Source organism: Oncorhynchus mykiss, chromosome 4 (assembly GCF_013265735.2).
Source record: "Oncorhynchus mykiss isolate Arlee chromosome 4, USDA_OmykA_1.1, whole genome shotgun sequence".
NCBI classification, from domain to species: domain Eukaryota; kingdom Metazoa; phylum Chordata; class Actinopteri; order Salmoniformes; family Salmonidae; genus Oncorhynchus; species Oncorhynchus mykiss.
The window spans coordinates 5,428,793-5,455,699 of NC_048568.1; the positions used below are offsets into that span (position 1 = coordinate 5,428,793).

Sequence of the window (26,907 nt, forward strand, 5' to 3'; positions counted from 1 at the left end):
ATAAATAAAATAATAAGGCTACTAAAGAATGATTTGGCCACAGAGGATAATTTAGCTTCCCCAAGGGGGGAGGAGAGTGGATTGTTTTAAATGGCATTGCCTACAGTTGGAAGGAAATGAATCATGCCCTGCAAATACCAAATAGATTATTGTTGAGTTACGACTGTCAGTGATATTTAGAGGCCCAGCCAGGCATGTCACAATATATTTAAAAAATGCAATCGTGGGAAAAAGTTTGCAAAGCAAATGGCTGTAAAGAGAAGACAATGAAAATACTCATCTGTCTTTTAGTTATCAAAATGATCAACTTAATGGAACGAAAAACAGTAGGTCTATCTTATTGTCATCAGCGGAGAGCATCGGCCATATCCCCGGTGAGTGCGCGTTGGTCATATTCATTCTTTATCATTGTTGTGCCACTTCAGTTTCGTTTTTCCTCCTCCAGTTTTGATGGCCGTCATATTCTATTGGTGTCTCCCCTTCTCTTAGGCCTGTTACATTGTCAAGGTCGTTTTCATTGATCTGTTTGTCATTGTCAACAGAGTAGGCCACGCTGTAATTTGACGTATTACAAAAAAAAGTCTGATCATGTCCCCATTCCTATAAAGGAGTAGAATTGCATTACATTTTTTTTCCTGTGCAAAGAATGAAGAAACGTATCTGATATAGCCTATATCCCAGGCCTCTACGCTATACACGCTCAGCCATGCATAAGAACAATCTTGTTTTTGCGAACAGTGATTGAGATATATTATTGGCTTAAATTATGATTATCATCCAATCTACTCGTCATAATACAAATAGTAGGCTATTTTACTTATGTCTGCAAATGCGATGATACATGGCATGCTTTACTATAAAGGTTTATGGTGAAAATGTTTCCCCAAACTTAACTCACTCTCTACCTATGCATAGGCTAGCAATGTAGCTTTTTGTTGCTCGTCTTGATGGCTGAGGAAAAATCCATGTGGACAGTTATTCTAACATCTTCAAAGTGCGTGGTAAAGACATGTCATTTCATCCTCGACGTGCATGTTCTGTTAAGATAAATGACCCGAATCTAAATGTGATTTTCAGTCCTTCTGAGCGCTGTGGGATGGACCCTCTAATCAAGTTGCGCACGCAATGCATATGTGTCTGGTGAATTTCTCACGTCTCCGGTAAATGAAACCATATTTTCCTGACAGAAACCCTGATAGAGGGTAAGCTACTTGGTTGCTGGTGTCATTAGCATTTAAAATGGGCCTAATCTGTGAGGAGGGGGAAAACGGGTACAACACAGTAGTTGTAGGCACAGATCTCTGTGCACACAAGTGGCAAAAATATTACCCCCCCATGAAGTGTTTTGTTTGTGTTTTTTGAACAGACACTGTCTTATGAAACACTTGGTCATAGACAAATAGAAAGTGTTGTGACTGAAAAGGAGAAACCACAGACTAAGGGGTTGTTTTCACAGCAGTAACATCCCAGCAGTGTGTCAATGTTGCCACACTGTTACAACGATGCTCTTTGTGTGTGTCTTTTAAATGTAGACTGAGGCTGAAGCGTTTGGCGTCATCTTATGTTTTCTCATTCAACAGTAAACCGGTTTCCATCCAACCATTTCATGCATAAAAAAAGTGCAGAGTTTATAGGCAGATGTAATAACCACAATACGTTATGAAATAAGTTATGTGCACGGTGATGAGCTTCATGCAAATGTCCAATAAATATTGAGGGTAGGCTGTCATTTGAATGATGCTGGTGACATAAGGATAGGTGCTTGACCGTAATTGATTTAAAAAAAATATTTTTATCCATAAACTCATCAAATAACATTCCCTGTCCACTTTATCAGTGAACTGTTGTCTAGCGCATGCGCCAAAACCAGATCGGGCAAGTATGCCATTTATCGCAACAGTTTTTGTGACAAAACCATTCTGTAGAGTTGAAAATTGTAATATTTTCATAATGCAAACCATTTTTTCCGCTTAAAACGGCAGTTGGATGGAAATGTGAATTTTTTTATTATTTTTAAATGCAGATTTTACAATATTTGAATAAACCTAGCTACTGAAACCAATGCATGTCAACTAATCAGGGTCGCGTTAGAGTTCAGAAATCTGCATTTTCAAAAAGCAGAGCTGCATTTCGTATTGAAAGTCTACAATTGTTTTGCGTCGATAGAGTGATCAGGGGCGTGCAACTATAGTCTTCCTTTACAGAAGATACAACACATTCAGCTGAAAATAGCTTCATTTTCATCACGTGACAACAAAGTACAACGCTATTTGGCTGGCTAGCCACACAACTAAGTGAGCTTACAATGAAATAGCAAGGTATTTTTTTGTTGTTGCCAAAAACGATGCATGGCCATCGTATTTCTAATGTTTATTATACAAAGAATGTAGCCAGCTACATTTCCAAATGTTTTGTTTAAAGTTCATCTTGCGTTTTACCAGAGACAAGTAGCTACATGTCAGAGGCTGTCTGCTAATAGGATTCCCGTTCCACATCCCAGTGGAGAAGAGCAACCGAAGCACAGCATTAGTTTGATGCTGAGCAGAAATGACAATACGAATCATTTTTAGATCTGCATTTACAAAACGCAGCAAGATATTTCTTAATGCTTTAAGGTGACCCCTGTTCATTGTAAGTCTGTCACCAAACAAAATAATGACATTTCCCATGTAACCACATGTTAATACAATGTTTAGTTACATAAATATGAGGGTATATTGTTTACCCTGCAGGGCCCCATTCACTGTTGGCAGAGGGTTGAGATTGGTTTTGGTTGGCCCATATGACATGCTGGGCAGGAAATGACAGCAGTGCCCAATTTGACCAAGAGGTCACAGCTAGAGGTTGACCGACACCGATTAATCTGCCATTTTTTTAATGTATATATATCTATATACACAGTTGAAGTTGGAAGTTTATATACACTTTAGGTTGGAGTCATTTAAAACTTGTTTTTCAACCACTCCACAAATGTCTTGTGAACAAACTATAGTTTTGGCAAGTCAGTTAGGACATCTACTTTGTGCAGGACACAAGTAATTTTTCCAACAATTGTTTACAGACAGATTATTTCAAATGGATAATTACCCCCAAGCATGCTTCCAAAGTTGTGGCAAAATGGCTTAAGGACAACAAAGTCAATGTATTGGAGTGGCCGTGACCAAAGCCCTGACCTCAATCCCAAATAACTTGTTGGCAGAACTGAAAAAGTGTGTGCGAGCAAGGAGGCCTACAAACCTGAATCTGTTACACCAGCTGTCAGGAGGAATGGGCCAAAATCCACCCAACTTAGTGTGGGAAGCTTGTGGAAGGCTACCCAAAACGTTTGAGCCAATTTAAACAATTTAAAGACAATGCTACCAAATACTAATTGAGTGTATGTAAACTTCTGACCCACTGGGAATGTGATGAAAGAAATAAAAGCTGAAATAATTCTCTACTATTATTCTGACATTCCACAGTGGTGTAAAAAGTGGTGATCCTAACTGACCTAAAACAGGGAATTTATACTTGGATTAAATATCAGGAATTGTGAAAAACTGAGTTTATATGTATTTGGCTAAGGTGTATGTAAACTTCCTACTTCAACTGTGTATATGTATGTATTTGTAATAATGGCAATTACAACAATACTGAATGAACAATGAACACTTATGTTAACTTAATATAATACATAAATAAAATCAATTTAGTCTCAAATAAATAATGAAACATGTTAAATTTGGTTTAAATAATGCAAAAACAGTGTTGGAGAAGAAAGTAAAAGTGCAATATGTGCCATGCAAGAAAGCTAACGTTTAAGTTCCTTGCTCAGAACATGAGAACATCAATGAAAGCTGGTGGTTCCTTTTTAACATGAGTCTTCAATATTCCCAGTTAAGAAGTTTTAGGTTGTAGTTATTATAGGAATTATAGGATTATTTCTCTCTATACTATTTGTATTTCATATACCTTTTGGCTATTGGATGTTCTTATAGGCACTTTAGTATTGCCAGCCTAATCTCGGGAGTTGATAGGCTTGAAGTCATAAACAGCACTGTGCTTCAAGCACTGCTAAGAGCTGCTGGCAAACGCAGTAAAGTCATTAATATGGTCAAATACAGAAACTCTAATTTAGAAAACAAAACGTTTATTTTTTCAGTGAAATACGGAACCGTTCCGTATTTTATTTAACAGGTGGCAACCCTAAGTCTAAATATTGCTGTTACATTACACAACCTTCAATGTTATGTCATAATTATGTCAAATTCTGGCGTTAATTACAGTCTTTGTTAGGAAGAAATGGTCTTAACACAGTTTGCAACGAGCCAGGCGGCCCAAACTGATGCATATACCCTGACTCTGCTTGCACTGAACGCAAGAGACGTGAGACAATTTCCCTATTTAATATTGCCTGCAACATTAATTTATTTTAACTACATATGCAGGTTTTCAAAAATATACTTGTGTATTGATGGTATTGATGGTTAGGTACATTTGTGCAACGATTGTGCTTTTTTTCCGCGAATGCGCAGGTAGCGTCCCACCTGGCCAACATCATGTGAAATTGCAGAGCGCGAAATTCAAACTACAGAATTATAACTTCTTGTTAATCCAGCCGCGGTGTCAGATTTCAAAAAGGCTTTACGGCGAAAGCACATCATGCGATTATCTGAGGACAGCACCCCGCATACAAAAGCATGAAAAACATATTTCAACCAGGCAGGTGCGCCACGAATGTCAGAAAAAGTGATATAATAAATGCCTTACCTTTGATCTTCTTCTGTTGGCATTCCAAAAGGTCCCAGATACATCACAAATGGTCATTTTGTTCGATAATGTCCTTCTTTATATCCATAAACTCAGTTTAGCTGGTGCGCTTCAGTCAATAATCCACCCAGTTTCCCACCATCAAAATGCATACAAAATGAATCCCAAACGTTACTAATAAACTTCCAAACAAGGCAAACAACGTTTATAATCAAACCTTAGGTACCCTAATACGTAAATAAACAATCAAATGTAAGACAGAGAATTGTTATTGTCTTTACCAGAGATAAATACCAAAGAACGCACTCTCTTCACTCGCTTGGAAACACTACAGCCAAAATGGGACCCACCTAGAAAAAATAAAATTTCTGGCTCATTTAAAAAACAAAAACAGTTTGAAACTCTTTTTAAAGACTGTTGACATCTAGTGGAAGCCCTAGGAACTGCAATCTGGGAGGATTTCGCCTTAATAAAAGTGACAGCCATTGTGACAGCCAATAAAAGTGATAGCCTTAATAAAACTGACAGTCATTGAAAACAGTGATATGCTGACATTTTTTGGGGGATGGTTTGTCCTCGGGGTTCCGCCTGCCATATCAGTTCTGTTATACTCACAGACATAATGTTAACAGTTTTAGAAACTTTAGCGTGTTTTCTATCCATATCTTCCAATTATATGCATAATCTAGCTTCTGGGCCTGAGTAACAGGCAGTTTACTTTGGGCACGGATGTGAAAATACTGCTCCCTACCCAAGAGAGGTTAAATCATCACCCGTTTAGCGAAGTTGAAGTAGGCTGTGATTCGATGATAAATTAACGGGCACCGCATTGATTACATGCAACGCAGAACAAGCTAGTGAACCTAGTAATATCATCAACCATGTGTAGTTTAACTGCTGATATAAGTGAAGATTTAAAAAATAAAATAATGCTAGCTTGTGAAATTTGGCTTAAATCACAAGTTATATTGACTCTATGTGAAATAATAGGGGTTGACAGGATTTTATTTTAATGGCTACACCTTCCTCTGTTCCCTATACATACATCTGTAAGGTCCCTCGGGCAAGTATTACGTTTCAAGCACAGAATCCACTACAACGACCAGTGAGCTTTTTGAAAGCCTCGTATTGAAGGGCAGTAATTGGTGGATGGGTAACAAATCACACATTGAATATATCTTTAAGCATGGTCAAGTTAATAATTATGCTTTGGATGATGTACAGTGCATTCGGAAAGTATTCTGACCCCTTGACTTTTTCCACATTTTGTTACATTACAGCCTTATTCTGAAATGGATTTAAAAAAAATTCCCTCGTCAATCTACACAATAATGACCCCCATAATGACAAAGCAAACCGGGTTTGTAGAAATTTTAGCAAATGTATTAAAAATAAAAAACTGGTATCACATTTACATACAGTACCAGTCAAAAGATTGGACACCTACTCCATTCAAGGGTTTTTCTTTATTTGTACTATTTTCTACATTGTAGAATAATACTGAAGATGTCAAAACTATGAAATAACACATGGAATCATGTAGTAACCAAAAAAGTGTTAAATAAATCCCTCTGTGCTTAGACAGCTTTGTACACTCTTGGCATTCTCTCAACCAGCTTCAACTGAAATGCTTTTCCAACAGTGTTTGAGTTCCCACAAATGCTGAGCACTTGTTGGCTGCTTTCCCTTCACTCTGCGGTCCAACTCATCCCAAATTATCTCAATTGGCTTGAGGCCAGGTCATCTCATGCAGCACTCCATCTCTCTCCTTCTTGGTAAAATAGCCCTTACACAGCCTGGAGGTGTGTTGGGTCTATGTCGTATCGCTGCAGAATGCTGCGTTAGCCACTCTGGTTAAGTGTGCCTTGAATTCTAAATAAATCACTGACGGTGTCACCAGAAAATCACCATCACCCCTCCTCCTCCATGCTTCACAGTGGGAACCATACATGTGGAAATAATCTGCTTCTCACAAAGACACGGTGGTTGGAACCAAAAATGTCAAATTTGAACTTATCAGACCAAGAACAGATTTCCACCGGTCTAATGTCCATTGCTTGTGTTCCGTGACCCTAGCAAGTCTCTTCTTATTGGTGTCCATTAGTAGTGGTTTCTTTGCAGCAATTTGACCATGAAGGCCTGCATCACGTAGTCTCCTCTGAACAGTTGTCTGTTACTTGAACTCTGTCACACATTTATTTGGGCTGCAATTTCTGAGGCTGGTAACTCTAATGAACGTATCCCCTACAGCAGAGGTAACTCTGGGTCTTCCTTTCCTGTGTCGGTCCTCATGAGAGCCAGTTTCATCATAGTGCTTGATTGTTTTTGGGACTGCAGTTGAAGTGCAGAGTTCTTGAAAATGTTTCCGTATTGACTGACCTATAATTTCTCTGCTTGTTTGAGCTGTTCTTGCCGTAATATGGACTTAGTCTTTTACCAAATAGGGCTGACTTCTGGATCAAAGACTGCTCTCTCTGCTACCGCACAGCAAGTGGTACCAGAGCGCCAAGTCTAGGTCCAAGAGGCTTTTCAACCACTTCTACCCCAACCCATAAGACTCCTGAACATCTAATCAAATGGCTACCCAGACTATTTGTATTGCCCCACCCCTTCCTTTACGCCGCTGCTACTCTCTTATCTTTCCATAGTCACTTTAATAACTCTACCTACATGTATATACTACCTCAACTAACCGGTGCCCCCGCACATTGACTCTGTACCGGTACCCCCCTGTATGTAGTCTTTCTGTTGTTATTTTTCTGCTACTTTTTAATTACTTGTTTATTTCTTATTCTTCTCTGTACTTCTTTAAACTTCATTGTTAGGGGCTCGTAAGTAAGCATTTCACTAAGGTGTATTCGGCGCATGCAACTAATAAAATTTGATTTAGGTTGGATGGGGAGCGTTGCTGGACAGCTATTTTCAGGTCTCTCTCGAGATGTTTGATCGGGTTCAAGTCCGGGCTCTTCCTGGGCCACTCAAGGACATTCAGAGACTCCTGTGTTGTTTTGACTGTGTGCTTAGGAACGTTGTTCTGTTGGAAGGTAAACCTTCGCCACAGTCTGAGGTCCTGGGTGCTCTGGATCAGGTTTTTGTCAAGGATCTCACTGTACTTTTCTCCGTTGACCTTTTCCTCGAACCTGACTAGTCTCAACAATAAAATATCAGTAGCAAGGCTAAATACAGTGGGTACCGGTAAAGAGTCAATGTGCGGGGGCACAGGTTAGTTGCGGTCATTTGTACATTTAGGGAGAGGTACTGCGACTATGCATGGATAATAAACAGAGTAGCAGCAGGGTAAAAGTGTGGGGGGGGGGGGGGGACAATGCAAATAGTCCGGGTAGCCATTTTGATTAGCTGTTAACAGAACCAATTAAGAAACCTTTTGGACCTAGACTTGGCACTCCGGTACTGCTTGCCGTGCTATTTTGAGTCTGTTCAAGGTCTGTTTTCTGAAATAAGTCTGTTCTAGATGAGTTATTACAATGTGGGAATGTTTCTCTAGATGAGTTATTATACCGTGGGAATGTTTCTCTAGATGAGGTATTATGCTGTGGGAAGGTTTCTCTAGATGAGGTATTATGCCGTGGGAAGGTTTCTCTAGATGAGGTATTATTCCGTGGGAAGGTTTCTCTAGATGAGGTATTATACCGTGGGAACGTTTCTCTAGATGAGGTATTATACCGTGGGAAGGTTTCTCTAGATGAGGTATTATACCGTGGGAAGGTTTCTCTAGATGAGGTATTATACCGTGGGAAGGTTTCTCTAGATGAGGTATTATACCGTGGGAATGTTTCTCTAGATGAGGTATTATGCCGTGGGAAGGTTTCTCTAGATGAGGTATTATACCGTGGGAAGGTTTCTCAATGTCAAGTTTGTGTGCGTGCAGCCACATGCTCACTCGACTGCTTTGCTCATACTTTAATACTAATGACTTTTCAACGTTGTTCAAACATTTAGCAATCTCTACCCTCATTACCAGGCAGTGCTGATATGATTTACTCACCAGTACTTTCTTACCCTTATGTCAACTTGTGCTAATGCCTGTATGTTTGTATCCTTTGCAATCCTTACCAATGATGATATGTCAACAGGAGAAAAAAAAACATCTAAATTGAATACTCTATGAATATCACCATAGTGCATGATTTATGACCTGTGTGGTGGTGGGAGCATTCTCATGATTTCGCTAGCAGTAGGATTTGAGCGCAATTTCCAAAAATATAAGTTCTGTAGCTTTTGAAGGATGTCACTTTCTATTTTCTGAGCGACATTGACGGGGTGGATACGTAAGCTCCGCAAACCCGGTACCAGGCCCAAAACAACCGCTCCGAGTTTAACAAGTAAAAAAACGATCACCTAACAGCAAGAACCTTACCATCTAGTGGTCAGAACCTGGTACCAGGCCCAAAACAACCGCTCCGAGTTTAACAAGTAAAACAATGATCACCAAACAGTAAGAACCTTACCATCTAGTGGTCAGAACCCAGGACCAGGCACAAAACAACCGCTCCAAGTTTAACAAGCAAAACAATGATCACCTAACAGTAAGAACCTTACCATCTAGTGGTCAGAACCTGGTAATATCAGGATGTAAGATGGTACATAATCCCAACCATTTCAATCCGGGGGGGAACAACATCCCCACGCAGCACAAACGTTGGACCCTCTGTGAACACACCGTGCTGCTGCAAAGTCCTTTGTCTTTTCTGTCAAAGGTCAGTTCAAACAGGTCCAACTTAGACTTTTCTCTGTTCTTTTCAACTGTTATGTCATGAAATGACCATGGCATTACAATTCCATTAACTGATTTGTTTTTCTAAGAATACATTACATAAGAAGAAGGAACAGTACTCTGAGCCGCAGCTCCATACTATGTGTCAAACATGTATGATTAAATACTTGTTGTTGGGGGGTGGGGGAGGGTGCGTGCATGGCTTTTTACCACATCTTTGGATTCCTCATATCTTGTTCATTGTTAGAAAAAAGTTTAGTCCAAATCGGACGTCAGGTACTATAATTAAGTAGTATATGAATCCTATCAATTAAACTGGGCAATTTGGGTGCCGTCAATTAGATTCATTTCTCAAGAGATCAAATTATATTTAAACAAAGTAATGTTTCCAGAATGCTTATGTTAGATTCTGTAGTTCGAAACTGATATGTCAGAACATTCTGAGATGGTGGGTGCCATTGCTTGCTGAAAGGACATGAAATGACCCAGATGTGACATGTGCCGGGAAGTGTTACCACAAGACCACGGCTCTACCCATAGTGATTGTTTGAATGCCTACTGATAAGTTCTGCTCTGACCAATGCCCTCTAGGCAAGGAACATTTTACCTTTTCTAGCTTTTGGCTTTTGATTGTGTCGAAGTTCTAAGCTGCTTTGCTGCTGCCTGTCTGCGCAAGATCAATGTCCCCTCTAGTCGATGTCCTTTGACACGTAACTTCAAATGACCTCTGAGAGACTTATCTTCTGTCCACAGCACACCTCGCACGCTGATGGGCGCAATGAGGTGACCACGCGACCCGGGCGCTCGGGCTCCCGCTGCCGGAACTCTATCGCCTCGTGTGCCGACGAGCAGCCGCACGTCGGCAACTATCGGCTGCTCAAGACCATCGGCAAGGGAAACTTCGCCAAGGTCAAGCTGGCACGCCACATCCTCACGGGCAGAGAGGTGAGACCCCATCAGACTCCGGAGGCACCTGTCATGATTGCTAGTGCATTATCTTTGTTTGTCTAGAAAATAATAGAGTAAAGTAGAATTGTTTGTACTTTATGGAGGAAGTTATTTTCACAAAGTTCGTTTGTGGGCTTTGCTAATGCCAGTCACCTCACCCTTCCTGTACCTGAATAGTCCAGGGGCAACGCACTGCACTAATCATAACAATAGTCAATGTAATTGCATTTTGTTCATTGGTGAAACAAACAAAATGCAAGTTAATGGCCTGAGAGTAATAGGGAAATTGAACTAGATATACTGTGCTTTGAATGCTGTAAACTAAACTTAATTAAGCAACAAACCAGAGGAACTGAAGCAAATTGTATTGAGACCCCCACCAGCCCCCGCAGTTCTCCTAGAGGCAGTGCTTTACACACTCTAGAATTGCAACTATGCATTCTGAGAAACACGTTTGTCATTGGTGGCCCGTTTACAGGCTTGCCAATTCTTGAGTCTTTAGGAGTGGTTGCTACAGGATTAATTGTTTTCCTTTTACTCTTTCTTGACAGGTTGCCATTAAAATCATTGACAAGACACAACTGAATCCTACCAGTCTTCAAAAGGTAAAAGAAAAACCCATTGTCTCCCTATTGAAACGTGCACATCCTTCTCCAACGTTATTTCCACATTAGTGCATTCTCTGGTTGTGGATGTCAGGGATATCATTAGGCCTTGCATGTAATATTCCCACTTTGAAAGCTGTATGCAGTGAAAAGCATTAGTAAAACACATTTTATGCCCTATATTCATTAGGTATTATAAAATCAGTCTTGTCTATATTGATGGAGGTGAGTGTATGGGACTTCCCTTCATCGAGTAGCCATTGAAACTATTTTTGTAGCGACACGCACAATTATAGCTAATTAATCTGATTTCCTATGAGTTCTTGACACCTTGTCATAGTGTGTGCTACACACCACAGAACGTGTCTTGGTGACATAACTAGCTTCATTTCAGAGTGTGTTACTAACTTCACAAAGGACTCTGCATTAGTTTGAGCTGAGGTGCAGAGTCCCTACCCCCTTAAAGGTCTCAGTCCTTGTGCCCCACTGCATGATGGGAGGTAGGGGGTAAAGCGGTGGCTGTTAGAGGAACCCTCGGTGGACTTGAATTTCAGAGGTTGCTAATAATAGCCTCGGAGGAGAAATCCAAATGGGTGGCTGGTGAAAGAAGAGGGTTGGCCCTGCCAACATGGGAAGAGAAGCAACAACTTTCCAAGGAGAAGGGGCTGGGGTTTGGGCTGTAGTGGGGAAAGGGAAGTGAAGTGGGGCCATTGACCCATTGGATGGTTGGAGGGCCTAGTGCACACAGTACCCACATTTCCTCCTCAAGGCCCATTTTATTATTCTGCTCTGATGAAACTGGAATGAGCAGACGCTAAAACACACCTGCTGGCCCACAAAAGAGTTAAGGGCCACAAATGAGGTGCGTCTTTCTGGACTTTTATTTAACTTGGACATCAGAACTTTTCCCCCAATGTTGTGTGGCAGAGTAATCCTCACCCAATATTAGGACCTGTGTCAACTGGTAATATCATATATACAAATATACTTTTCTATCTATTTCCTGAGATCCGCTTGGAACTGTAGTAGACCTTACTATGGTGCCCTTGAGTGGCTCTTTACCAGACTGCGGCTGCTGCCCTGCCCTGTGGCCTTTCCTTGCAGCTATACAGATCAGACCCTCAGTGGTGCCAGTGTGAGACTGATGATGTTCATCCACCCCACCAACCCCTATAATTAGCCAGCACAGGCTATCGATTCAGTTAGTTTTCCATTCGTTGGCCAATCGACAGCCCGTGGCTCAGACTGTGTGGATACGGGATGAGTGAGAGAGAGGAGGGGACAGGGACTATGAGGGAGAGAGGGCCAGCGTCATGCTGCTCTCTCTAGTTTCTCAGTCTCCACCTGTGTGCTTACCACTTCATCAGGAGCCCACTGCTTTCTGGGTTGGCAACCAAAGCGAACAGGCCTCTGAGTGATGAAGTGGTCTTAAACACAACCCCCCCCCCCCCCCTTAAACCGTAGCTAACAGTAGCCAGAGAGTCTCTGCCCCATACACCAATCACTCAGTCAAAATGGACAAACCTCCACATGCAAAGGTAGCTGAGGGGACACCATGCTGTCCCGTTCCTTCCATGAGTAGGCTCCGTCTATTATGCACAAGTGTCCTTCAGGGAACGGTGCCGACTAGATAGCTGCCACGGCTCCACGCAGTGCGCTAGGCAGCCTGCAGTCAGACTGACAATGTACCATGCTAAGCCTTACCAATCTGTGACTGCCTCCTCGGTGCAGTATCAGTCTCCACAGCTTCGCTCAGGGCATGGTGACAGGGATGGTATAGGAGCCAGGGCCCGCGGAGAGAAGTGTTCATTCTAATGTCTTGAAAGCAACACAAGTTTTGCATTTTGTCCTGAGGGAACACAATTCCCAATGGTGGTTTGAACTGGCCTTTTTTCCTATGTAAACTCAGCAAAAAAAGAAACGTCCCTTTTTCAGGACCCTGTCTTACAAAGATCATTTGTAAAAATCCAAATGAACTTCACAGATCATTGTAAAGGGTTTAATAGCACAATTTTATTTGTCGCATTATTCACACACTCGGGCAACTTCAGGAGCCTACTTCTCTCAAAGCTGGGTGTGCGAGTTGTGTGCCTGGTATGTGTGGACTCATTGAAATAGAGTAGGCTGCCTACATGGATGGAGAATCACGTGGCAGTTAACTTCAATAGGACATTAGACTGTAGTTTACTACAGTGCCTAAATAAATATTGATAATGGAATAAAGTGGGCCGTCGAACGACGGGTGCATAGGTTAGGCTACTACGGTGAGCAGGCGTGAGCAGGCGTAGCACCCGTTTCATTAAGTATTGATTACCCCTTTGTTTGTCTCTTTGTTTGTCTCTCCCTGCAAATCGTCAACCTAAGGCTATGTCCTTATGCAAAACGTGGCAAGTGTAGAAGTCATCTTTCTTGCCGCTTCCACTTCAGATTCCATACCTTCGAGATCAGGAGCTTGTGTGGCCTCAATTAAATAGAGTAGGCTATAGCCAAGGAAATGTACTTCCTAAATATGATTAGGCTATAGTTCACTACATTGATCATCCATATTGCTCTGTTTGAAAATCGGCGCACTCCTATGGGTCTCCCGGGTGGCTCGGTGGTCTAAGGCAGAGATTCTGGGTTAGAGTCCAAGCCGGCTGCGACCGGGAGGCCCATGGGGCGGCACACAATTGGCCCAGCGTCGTCCGGGTTAGGGAGGGCTTGGCCGGTATCCTTGTCTCATCGCGCACTAGCGACTCCTGTGGCGGGCCGGGCGCAGTGCACGCTGACCAGGTTGCCAGGTGTACAGTTTTTCTTCCGGCTGGCTTCTGGGTTGGATGGGCATTGTGTCAAGAAGCAGTGCGGCTTGGTTGGGTTGTGTTTCGGAGGACGCATGGCTCTCGAGTCCGTACGGGAGTTGTAGCGATGAGACAAGACTGTAACTACTACCAATTGGATACCACGAAATTGGGGAGAAAAACAATTATGAAAATCTTCACACTCCTAAAAGCTATAAAGAGAAAAGGGCAAGTCTCCAACTCTGCTTCCCAAACTACATGTAGTATATCGGATGATATAGTCCAGTAATACTGAAAGCCTAATGTAAAATGGGCCACCTATTTCTCAAGTTATTTTAGCACATTTGATATTGCCTATAGGGTGCAAAATTACTGGGACCATAGCTGACAAGTGAGCTGTATCACATACACCTAAAATAACACTGCAGGACTGAGGTTTGGTTTGGGACCATAGCTGACAAGTGAGCTGTATCACATACACCTAAAATAACACTGCAGGACTGCGATTTGGTTTGGGACCAGCTCTTCCAGTAGCGGGTGGGACTGCAGGAGCGGGATGAAGAAATCCGTCCCATGCAGACATCATAAGCACGAGCTGTTAATATTTGACTATTTTTGACTGCTGTCATATCGACACTAATTTTAAATACACTGCTCAAAAAAATTAAGGGAACACTAAAATAACACATCCTAGATCTGAATGAATTAAATATTCTTATTAAATACTTTTTTCTTTACATAGTTGAATGTGCTGACAACACAATCACACAAAAAGTATCAATGGAAATCAAATTTATCTACCCATGGAGGTCTGGATTTGGAGACACACTCAAAATTAAAGTGGAAAACCACACTACAGGCTGATCCAACTTTGATGTAATGTCCTTAAAACAAGTCAAAATGAGGCTCAGTAGTGTGTGTGGCCTCCACGTGCCTGTATGACCTCCCTACAATCCCTGGGCATGCTCCCGATGAGGTGGTGGATGGTCTCCTGAGGGATCTCCTCCCAGACCTGGACTAAAGCATCCGCCAACTCATGGACATTCTGTGGTGCAACGTGGCGTTGGTGGATGGAGCGAGACATGAAATGTGCTCAATTGGATTCAGGTCTGGGGAACGGGCGGTCCATAGCATCAATGCCTTCCTCTTGCAGGAACTGCTGACACACTCCAGCCACATGAGGTCTAGCATTGCCTTGCTTTAGGAGGAACCCAGGGCCAACATATCGTCCCACAAGGGGTCTGAGGATCCCATCTCGGTACCTAATGGCAGTCAGGCTGCCTCTGGCGAGCACATGGCCCCCCAAAGAAATGCCACCCCACACCATGACTGACCCACCGCCAAACCGGTCATGCTGGAGGATGTTGCAGGCAGCAAAACGTTCTCCACGGCATCTCCAGACTCTGTCACATGTGCTCAGTGTGAACCTGCTTTCATCTGTGAAGAGCACAGGGCGCCAGTGGCGAATTTGCCAATCTTAGTGTTATCTGGCAAATGCCAAACAACCTGCACGGTGTTGGGCTGTAAGCACAACCCCCACCTGTGGACGTCGGGCCCTCATGGAGTCTGTTTCTGACCGTTTGAGCAGACACATGCACATTTGTGGCCTGCTGGAGGTCATTTTGCAGGGCTCTGGCATGCTCCTCCTTGCACAAAGGCGGAGGTAGCGGTCCTGCTGCTGGGTTGTTGCCCTCCTACGGCCTCCTCCATGTCTCCTGATGTACTGTCCTGTCTCCTAGTAGCGCCTCCATGCTCTGGACACTACGCTGACAGACACAGCAAACCTTCTTGCCACAGCTCGCATTGATGTGCCATCCTGGATGAGCTGCACTACCTGAGCCACTTGTGTGGGTTGTAGACTCCGTCTCATGCTACCACTAGAGTGAAAGCACCGCCAGCATTCAAAAGTGACCAAAACATCAGTCAGGAAGCATAGGAACTGAGAAGTGGTCTGTGGTCACCACCTGCAAAACCACTCCTTTATTGGGGGTGTCTTGCTAATTACCTATAATTTCCACCTGTTGTCTATTCCATTTGCACAACAGCATGTGAAATTTATTGTCAATCAGTGTTGCTTCCTAAGTGGACAGTTTGATTTCACAGAAGTGTGATTGACTTGGAGTTACATTGTGTTGTTTAAGTGTTCCCTTTATTTTTTTGAGCAGTGTATATGACATTTTTGCTTTTGTGCTGATTTTCACTATTTATCAAGCACACTTGGCGCTTATAATGATGTTTAGGCTACTGTTTTTAAAAATTGACCGTGTGTTTTGCTGACTGTGCTGCTTTGTGGTATTTTGTACACTATTTTAAAATCAAAATAACATTTTACAGTGTTCTAAGACATATGGTTTCTGTTTCCTAGTTGGAACAAAAGCACTCCAAATAAAAATAATTGACCAGTCTGTTTTCGCCTACAGTTACAAACGAATGAAAATGCTATTTTATTATTATTTTTTTAACTAAAATTAATTATGTTACTTGACACCTTCATGAACACAAATGACTATTTTAGCAATAGCATATATGAAATATATTAATTACACTGTTAGCAGTCAGAATGTCAGCTTGAAGGGTTGTTCCCTCAAGGCCCTGCGGTTCTAATGTTAAGTGACTGATTGACCAGTGTGGTTTCAGTGAACGTGCCGTGCCCTCTGGATGGGGTTTGATAGATGAGATCGTTAAGCTAGTTTGCTTAAAGGCCAGTTTCCCAGACACAGATTAAGCTCAGTCCCCGGGAGGGCTAGGGTCAGTCTGTTATATCTGGTGTAATTCTCCTGTCTTATCTGGTGTCCTGTGTGAATGTAATTATGCTCCCTCGAATTCTCTCCCTCTCCTCCCGGAGGACCTAAGCCCTAGGATCATGCCTCAGGACTATCTGACCTGGCTACCTCCAGTCCACCTGGTCGTGCTGGTACTCCAGTTTCAACTCTTCTGACTGCGGGCTTTGGAACCTTGACCTGTTTCAACGGACGTGCTACCCTGTCCCGAACTTGCTGTTTTTGACTCTCTACCGCATCTACTGTCTCGACCTCTGAATGCTTGGCTATGACAAGCCAACTGACATTTACTCCTGAGGTACTGACCACCCTCTACAACCACTGTGATTATTATTTGACCCTGCTGGTCATCTATAAACGTTTGAACATCTTGAAGAACAATCTGACCTTAATTGTCGTGTACTCGTATTTCCAACCGCAGCCAGAAGAGGACTGGCCACCCCTCAGAGCCTGGGTCCTCTAGGTTCCTGCTTTTCTAGGGAGTTTTTCCTGCCACTGCGATTCTACATCTGCATGCTCAATGGAGAATCTTCATTGAATGTGCTTTTAAATGAAGGACAGGCCTTTAAAACCCAGAGAATCGATATTTGATCTGTATACATGCATACATACATACATAATACTGCAGTGGATCTCCTCCTCATGGACTGCACCAGATTTGCCAGTACTTGCTGTGAGATGTTACCCCACACTTCCACCAAGGCACCTGCAAGTTCCTGGACATTTCTGGGGGAATGGCCCTAGCCCTCACCCTCCGATCCAACAGGTCCCAGACGTGCTCAATGGAATTGAGATCTGGGCTCTTCGCTGGCCATGGCACAATAGTGACATTCAGTGACATTCATGACATTCACACTGACATCAGTCTTGCAGGAATTCACGCACAGAACGAGCAGTATGGCTGGTGGCATTGTCATGCTGGAGGGTCATGTCAGGATGAGCCTGCAGGAAGGGTACCACATAAGGGAGGAGGATGCCTTCCCTGTAACGCGCAGCGTTGAGATTGCCTGCAATGACAACAAGCTCAGTCCGATGATGCTGTGACACACCGCCCCAGACCATGACGGACCTTCCACCTCCAAATTGATCCCGCTCCAGTGTACAGGCCTCGGTGTAACGCTCATTCCTTCGACGATAAACGCAAATGCAACCATCACCCCCGGTGAGACAACCGCAACTCATCAGTGAAGAGCACTTTTTGCCAGTCCTGTCTGGTTGATGGTGGGTTGTACCCATAGGCGATGTTATTGCCGGTGATGTCTGGTGAGGACCTGCCTTACAACAGGCCTAAAAGCCCCCAGTCCAGCCTCTCTCAGCCTATTGCGGACAGTCTGAGCACTGGAGGGATGGTGCGTTCCTGGGGTAACTCGGGCAGTTGTTGCCATCCTGTACCTGTCGTGCAGGTGTGATGTTCGGATGTACCGATCCTGCGCAGGTGTTGTTACACATGGTCTGCCACTGCTAGGATGATCAGCTGTCCGTCCTGTCTCCCTGTAGTGCTGTCTTAGGCGTCTCACAGTACGGACATTGCAATTTATTTCGCTGGCCACATCTGCAGTCCTCAGTAGAAAGGCCTCTTTAGTGTCCTAAGGACTTCATAACTGTGACCTTAATAACTGTGACCGTCTGTAAGCTGTTAGTGTCTTAATGACCTTTCCAGGTGCATGTTCATGAATTGTTTATGGTTCATTGAACAAGCATGGGAAACAGTGTTTAACTTTGTTAGCAAACTGGTTTTTGTCCGAAATTTCGGATGAATGACGTGCCCAAAGTAAACTGCCTGTTACTCAGGCCCAGAAGCTAGGATATGCATATACTTGGTAGCATTGGATAGAAAACACTCTTGAGTATAACAGAACTGATATGGCAGGCGAAAACCCAAGGAATGTTTTTTTTTTTAGGTCACAGGCAATTTCAGTGCTAATTTCAGTCCTAATTGAAATACAAATAGATAGGAGCCAGATTGCAGTTCCTATGGCTTCCACAAGATGTCAACAGTCTTTAGAAAGGGTTTCAGGCTTGTTTCTTTTTAAATTAACAAGTAGTTGGAAGAACTACAACTTGTCTCTCATTAGAAAAGTGGCTTGTTGGTGAATGAGGTGCATGAATGAGGTGCGCGCTCTTCGGTATTTGTTCCCTATTGAGCATACTATTCTTAGTCTTAAATATTATCATTTATTTTGATATTAGAGTACCTGAGTATTAATTTTAAACATCCTTTGACTTGTTTGGATGAACTTTACTGGTAACTTTTTGGATTCGTTTGTATGCATGTTGAAAGAGAGGATTACTGAGATCATTGGCGCCAACTAAACAGACCTTTTTTGATATAAAGAAGGACTTTATCGAACAAAACAACCATTGTATAGCTGGGACCCTTGGGATTGCATAAAGAGGAAGATCTTCGAAAGGTAAGTGATTTATTTAATCGCTATTTGTGATTTTGTGACGCCTGTGCTGGCTGAAAAGTATTTTGGTGTGGGGCGCTGTTCTCAGATAATCGCATGGAATGCTTTCGCCGTAAAAGCCTTTTTGAAATCTGACAATGCGGTTGGATTAACAAGAAGTTAAGCTTTTAAGTGATGTATGACACTTGTATTTCCTTGAGTGTTTTAATATTTCGATTTTTGTATTTTGAATTTTGCGCTCTGCAATTTCACGGGATGTTGTCGTAGGTGTCCCGCTAGCGGTTCATGCGCCAATAGAGGTTTAACCTTTTCACAAGTACCAACAAATGTGTGTGATCATTCTACAGTGGTCCCTGCAGCGTACGCTCAAACTGGTTTGACTAGAACGTCCAGTCTGCATTTGAGCTAGGCACAAACACTTTGCACAAATGCTGTCCTTACAAAGCTATGTCCTGAATATGACCAGTTTATTTTTGGATGCAATGTTCTGACATTCACAGAAGTAACGACAGCATAACACAATCATCCAAACCGGAAAATGTAGGCTACATGCATCCTAGCGCTAACTGAGGAAAGATTGACATTACACAAGCGGTCATATTTAGATTAGATATCTCTCAGCTGACAGAAACAACTATATGAATTGGCTAATGGCAATTTACTATTTAAAATGCATCACATCACGGTTGAGCTCACCATTGATCAAAATAATTGAGTAAAACACTTTCTAGAAAACGAAAGTAATCCATCATGTTTGCGCACCTCCATTTAGTTTTTTCTAGTCAACCAAAGATAATAAGAGGAGACCTAGATGAGTTCTCTGTTTTGCAGTGTGTATATTGAAAGGGGTGTGTTGTTTACAATCATTCACGTCCCTTCATTCACTTCCGGAAGTTTACTTGAAAGATGAGTGAACCATTCCTCCACCTCATAACATCTTTGGTCTGACACCCCAGAATGCATTGTATAATGTCAACAAACAGCGCCACACATAGCTGGCAAATAGCTTAACATGAGCTCATTATAATCAGTACAACCTTCAAAAAGGTATTTTACACACATCATAGGTGTCCATTACAATCTATGCAATAATCGGAATGCATTATTTCTCACCAGTACTTGAAAACAAGTGAATAAAACTGTAAATGCATTATGCTCCATACATACGGTGTGCTACATTAGAAATGACAACACGACATACAGAAAATAAGGCACTTTGACAAGAACCTGTACATGTCCAGAGTTTTTATTTGTAAGGAGAACAACAATGAAGACCATGCGAACGCCAGCCCGATAATGTGCCAGTTCATGTAAGACTGTCCGTGTGAAAACGTTGATACAATCGGTAGGTTAACGCATAAAAAGCAGAAGGATGACCATTTCCAAATAATCTCTGACCTCTCGCCTGCAGCATGAAAAATGCAGACCGTGCCGCAGTCATAGAACCTACAGGCCCCTCAACGGTGTGCTTAGTCCCCTCCTGTTCCCTGTTCACCTACGACTGTGTGGCCGTGCATGACTTCATTAGGTTTGCTGACGACAATGGTGGTAGGACTGATCACCGATGATGATAAGGTCAGACCTGGCAGTGTGGTGCCAGGACAGCAACCTCTCCCTCAATGTCAGTAAAATAAAGGAGCTGATCATGATATTTTTGGGGGGTGGGAGTCACTTCAGAATGCATAAACAGGAATGCTTTCATAGGTTCTCCATTGACTGCAAGTTCACAAATAGACCGCCATTGCCCTCTGTTCTATTTGCTTGGTCTCGTCAGGATGCCACCTCGCTTGCCACACTTTCGCTGCCGCTTCCTATTTCGAGTCCCGGTGATTAGTGCCTGGTCCCATGAAAGCAGAAAATACAGAGCTGCCGCCTCGTTTTCACCCAAATTGAGGTTACCGATCGCTTTTCTGATGTCCAGAAGCAGTTTTCGGTCTTAGGAAATGATTGCGGAGACATTATGTACAAAAAAAGTTAAGATCAGCATAAAAAACACACACAAAATAACAGAATTGGTCAGGAGCCTGCAAAACAGTGACTATCCACTGCAGCGCTATCCTAGATTGAAATACACTAAAAACCCAGACAACTCAGGACCTTAATTCAGACAATGAGCACCTTAGTTTGTACAGCAAAAAAAATGTCATCCCCTCTTGCGCTCCTCAGTTTGTCACAGACTCGTTCACTGTAGCTATTTTTATTTGCGTCGGTGTGACCTCTTATGTAATTGGTGGGAGGAGAACCCCGCTGCCGAGTCAGTCGATATTCCTGCTTTTAGAAGGGAGCGGTTTTATTAAGACCTGGGCCGGGGCACCGGGGATATGGAAGTATACTCGTGAAACCCCTCAAACACCATACGAGATCTGCTAGAGGTGTGGTGAAGTCCCATTTTACCTGGGCGTTATGAGCTAATCAGGATGTGGGGGTGGAAGGAGGCGATTAGAAGAATATTGGTCAGAGATGTTGGGCAGAAGAATAGTTTTCCAGCTTTGGTAGATAACATCAGTATTGTAGTTGTCTGCTTTTATCTCTAAATTAGTGTTAAATACACAGTTTATTTTCTAGTTAGCTCTTATCAATATAGTGGTTTCACATTCAAAATGTTTTCACACTGGATTGAAATGAGTGTTTCCACAATCTCTATTCCACTAATATGAGGCCATATTCAATCCAACCTGGCAACAGTGAATGCCTGGGGAAAGACACAACAATAGTCTGCCTGTGCTGCAATAATGCATGTTTCAATTTACATAATCAGTAAGAGAATGACGTGTGAAACAACAAAAAGTTACCCAATTGGGTGTTCATTCACCTTCCTCACAGTACGGGAAGAGAATGTTTTTGTCCAATCGATGAAATGGCGCTTTTGATTGAATAATACCCTTTAGTGAATCCCAACTCCTGAACATACTGGCAGTTACCCTATTGATGAGCAGGTACTATGTAGGTGTATCCCACAAATCGCTGAGAACAGTTTTGGGAGGGACTGTGGGGCTGCAGTTAGCGATGCCTCATGAATGCTTCCCCCGGAGCGATCAGGGTTGTCTGGCGGCCCCTATGTGGTCCTGTCCCATTTACTTTTGTCAGGTAGTGAACCTCATTGGCGTTGACATCAGCCAGTAGCAGAAAGGGACTGTTGCTGTTACGTCTTGGCTGCTCCATTTGTTTACTCATCTGTGGAGCTATTGTGTCTGGACTCTTTACTCATCTGTGGAGCTATTGTGTCTGGACTCTGTTTACTCATCTGTGGAGCTATTGTGTCATTTTCATAAGGTCTGAGCGAGCTGTCTCGCTTTTGCACATTGCACTCTTTTGGGGGTGGGGATCACTTTAGATTCAAAATGCTTTCATAGGATTTTAGGATGAGGAGCCAGCCAAATGAATTATATGCCTCTGGTACCATTTTAAAGAAATGAGCTTCTACAGTGAAAAGTGTGAGGGGTGCTACACATTATCTTTGAGATCCACAGACGCCCATCATGCCAGGGCTCTGCAAAGATTTATAGTGTGTCTTTGTGTCTCCACCATTACTCAATGTCCTCCTAGTGTTCCTTGCTGATATGTGTTCTGCAGACTGAGTCACCGGGTGTTCTGTATCACGGTGGGTTGCAGACAGTTTTCCTATCGGGTTGGAAAATTCCACCAGGGCATGTGTTAGAGGAGAAGAGAAATGATTTTGGGCACTCCAAAATGTGACTTTCTCCAGCCACAAAATGTACCAATTGTGTTGTATTAGCTTTGCAAGAATGTAAAGTAAATAAGTAGGCCTAACATACCTCTTACTAAGGGTAGAGCAGGCCGTAAGTCGTTCCTCTCTCCGGCACTCCGAGGCACGCTGCCATCAGATGTTACTGGAACATCTCCTTTCCTGTTTTTCTTGCTCTAGGAGAGTGACATTTTCTTTTTACCTTGCAATATAATTTTTTTTTTCTTCTTCTCCCTTCCACTTCATAGTGCAGCTTTAGAAATCGAACCCCAGTCCTTTTTAAACCATCTCGTGCCACCTTTCGAACTGTTTATGCGACTCATTACTCAGCATTGTAATGGGAGTGTTTTTGTTTTATGTTTGGGTCAGCTCGACTGAGACGTTGTCGCACTGCACATGTTTTCTTTCCTAATAATTTATTTCTGTCAGGCATTTGACCGCGGAAGTGCTCATGTCCGTCCGGGTTGTATTTGAGGGGTTAATCCAGGCGACAGTCAGAGGCTGGGGGGGGCTGTGACTGGGTTCAATCCCTCCAGCATCCTGTCCCTCCATGACCCCAAGCAGACAGGCAGCCTTACCCAGGCAACACTCACTCCCACACCCACGCCACCGAGCCAGCCTGCTTCCTTCCTCTCAGGCCCTGTTTGTGAAGTGATATGTCACCCGGCATTGTGGGTCTTTTTTTTTTTTATCATCCTCAAACAAGTCATTTCAGCAAGGGTGGGGGTTGGGTGACTATAACCCCTGACTGAAATGAATTCCTGCTGGGGTTCGTATGAGCAATGGAGTGCAACAATACCCAGAGCTACAGACCATTTTCTTCTTCCCTTTATTACATTGTCCCTTGCCTTGAATGGGTAAACCTTGTTTTTAGGGCCGCCTCCCTGTTATGCAGAGATATTTGTGCTGGACGGTACAATAGGTGCCCAGTTCATATTTCCGTAGGATCTTGTTATTTCCTCCCCTGAAGCTAGGTCACTTCAAATGACTGGGGTGAAACAAGAAAACACCAACTTCTCGACCAACAGACTCCAATGCAGACCAAATAAACTATGTAAATGAGTACAGCTGGACTTTAACACAATATTGATCCATCTTATTGTGTGTATGGAACTGGTAAGATACTGTGGAGGCATATGAGTGGTCTCCACCGGTTAAGGCTCCTGTGTGTTTTTTTAACACGATTTCGACAGACCGGGATATAACAGGGGTCTCAAAGAGTGGTATGTGCTTATAGACCTGGGAGCGTCCACTGGACCACAGACTCTGCACTTTTGTGTGTTCAGTAGTCTTTTTGGGGACTGTTTATTTCCTGCAGTGCGTCTTGGGTGCAGCAAATTGGGTCACGGGTGGAATCATGTCTCGTTTTTGCTCCTCCGCATCTCTTTTCCCATTCGCCTAGTTCAGCATACGCTGGCCCTGTTGGAGTACTTTTAACATACACTGAACAAAAATATAGAAACGCAAAATGTAAAGTGTTGGTCCCATGTTTCATGAGCTGAAAAAAAAAATCACAGAAAAAGACCATACGCACAAGAAGCTTATTTCTCTCAAATTGTGTGCACATATTTGTTTGCATCCCTGTTAGTGAGCATTTCTCCTTTGCCAAGGTAATCCATACATCTGACAGGTGTGGCATATTACGAAGCTGATTAAGCAGCATGATCATTACACATTGCACCTTGTGCTGGAGACAAAAGGTCAATTTAAAATGTGCAGTTTTTTTTGTCAAATAACACATTACCACAGATGTTTTGAGGGAGTGTTCAATTGGCACGCTGACTGCAGGAATGTCCACCAGAACGTTGAATGTAGTGTGAACATTGAAGGCAATGTGTATTGGAAGAGATTTCTAAATGTTCTTCACCCAGCATACACCCCTCCAACCAGACATGCTTTATCTACTCATTTGCTGGATGCAGAGTCCAACAGAGGTCAAGTGAAGGTCAAGCAAATCATAGAGAAAGCAGACTGTATTGCAATCATCTCTGATGGGTGGTCGAATATTTGTGGGCAAGGGATAATTAACATCATCTCCACCCCTCAACCAGTATTCTACAAGAGCACAGACACAAGGGACAACAGACACCAGTCTCTACATTGCAGATGAGCTGAAGGCAGTCACCTTGGACCACAGAAGGTATTTGCACTGGTGACAGACAATGCTGTGAACTTGAAGGCTGCTTGGTCTAAAGTGGAGAAGTCCTACCCTCACATCACACCCATTGGCTGTGCTGCTCATGCATTGAATCTGCTCCTCAAGGATATCATGGCACTGAAAAAAATGGATACACTCTACAAGAGAGCCAAGGAAATGGTTAGGTATGTGAAGGGTCATCAAGTTATAGCAGCAATCTACCTCACCAAGAGGTAGATATGGACAGCCCTATCAAGAGGATCCTCCTGGATGATGTATTTAGGGAGAGCGTGGTAAGCAGCCTGAAACTCCTGAAACCTATAGCAGTAGCCATTGCACAGATTGAGGGAGACAATGCCATTCTGTCTGATGTTCAGATTCTGCTTGCAGATTTAAGAGAAGAAATCCGTACTGCCCTGCCCACTCTACTGTTTCTCCAAGCAGAGAAAACTGCAGTTCTGAAATACATCAAAAATAATGAAAAAAATGCAGTTCTGAAGTACATCAAAAAGCATGAAGACTTCTGCCTGAAGCCCATACACGCCGCAGCATACATGTTGGACCCCAAGTATGCTGGCAAGAGCATCCTGTCTGGTGCAGAGATCAACAAGGCCTGCGGTGTCGTCGCTACTGTGTCTCGCCACCTTGGCCTGGATGAGGGCAACGTTCTTGGCAGTCTGGCAAAGTACACTTTCAAGCAAGGGCTTTGGGATGGAGATGCAATATGGCAGTCGTGCCAACATATCTCATCAGCCACCTGGTGGAAGGGACTTTGTGGATCTGAGGCTCTTTCACCTGTTGCCTCCATCTTCCAAGTCTCACCAACATCAGCCGGCTCAGAGCGCAACTGGTTCTTGTTTGGGAACACACACACCAAAGCACGCAACAGGCTGACCAATACGTGGGTTGAAAAATTGCCTGCCATCCGGGCAATTTGAGGCTTTTTGAGCCTAACAACGAGCCATCCTCAACAAGGTTGGAAAGTGACAGTGAAGATGAGGTCTGATGTTCAAGAGGTGGACATTGAGGAGGTCCAGGGAGAAGACATGGAAGCCTGAGAGGAAGACAACCAAAGCTTTAGTTTCTAGACTATCATTTTAAGTTGAAAAAGTTTTTGGGAAATGCGATGGATCATTGGGGTTCATTCAATATTCCCTTTTGTTGTTCAGTGAAATCATCCCATGTGAAGAGTTAATTCATTTAAATTAAAGTTCAATTCGTAACTATTTTTAAAATTTCTATTGGAAGGATTTAACCATCTGCAATTGTCTGTTTAAGGTAAAAGGTTTGTTTCGGTCTCCATATGATATGTTAAATGCAAAGCTGTAATAAAGGCAAAGGGTGGCTACTTTGAATAATCTAAAATATGTTTTGATTTGTTTAAACTTCTGATTACTACATGATTCCATATGTGTTATTTCATAGTTTTAATGTCTTGTGTGGGATAGTAGCGTCCCACCTCGCCACCAGCCAGTGAAATTGCATGGGGCCAAATTCAAAACAACAGAAATCCCATAATTACAATTCCTCAAACATAAAAGTATTTTACACCATTTTAAAGATAAACGTCTTGTAAATCCAGCCACAGTGTCCGTTTTCAAATAGGCTTTACGGCGAAAGCACACCAAACGATTATGTTAGGTCAGCGCCTAGTCACAGAAAACAATACAGCCATTTTCCAGCCAAGTAGAAGGCTCATAAAAAAATCAGAAATAGCGATTAAATTAATCACTAACCTTTGATCTTCATCAGATGGCACTCACAGGATTTCATGTTACACAATAAATGTGTGTTTTGTTCGATAAAGTGTGTTATGATCAAAAATGCAATGTCTCAAACAAACATCCGGTGAAAGTGCAGAGAGCCACATCAAATTACAGAAATACTCATAATAAACATTGATAAAAAATACAAGCGTCATGCATGGAAATATAGATAAACTTCTCCTTAATGCAACCGCTGTGTCCGATTTCAAAAAGGCTTCACGGTGAAAGCACACCTTGCGATTATGTTAGGTCAGTGCCAGTCACAGAAAAACATCCAGCCATTTTCCAAAGAAGGA

The 26,907-nt window shown here is 42.8% G+C and overlaps 1 protein-coding gene across 3 annotated transcripts in view; it reads left to right on the forward strand.

The window, feature by feature from the left end:
• Window positions 1-26,907, forward strand: part of LOC110521032 (MAP/microtubule affinity-regulating kinase 3) — a 135,472-nt gene that overhangs the window by 11,639 nt on the left and 96,926 nt on the right. For all 3 annotated transcript variants that reach the window (XM_036975518.1, XM_036975517.1, XM_036975519.1), the window contains exons 2-3: window positions 10,238-10,429; window positions 10,984-11,037. In XM_036975518.1, the coding sequence (XP_036831413.1) occupies window positions 10,238-10,429; window positions 10,984-11,037 (246 nt within the window). The remainder of the gene's footprint in view (window positions 1-10,237; window positions 10,430-10,983; window positions 11,038-26,907) is intronic.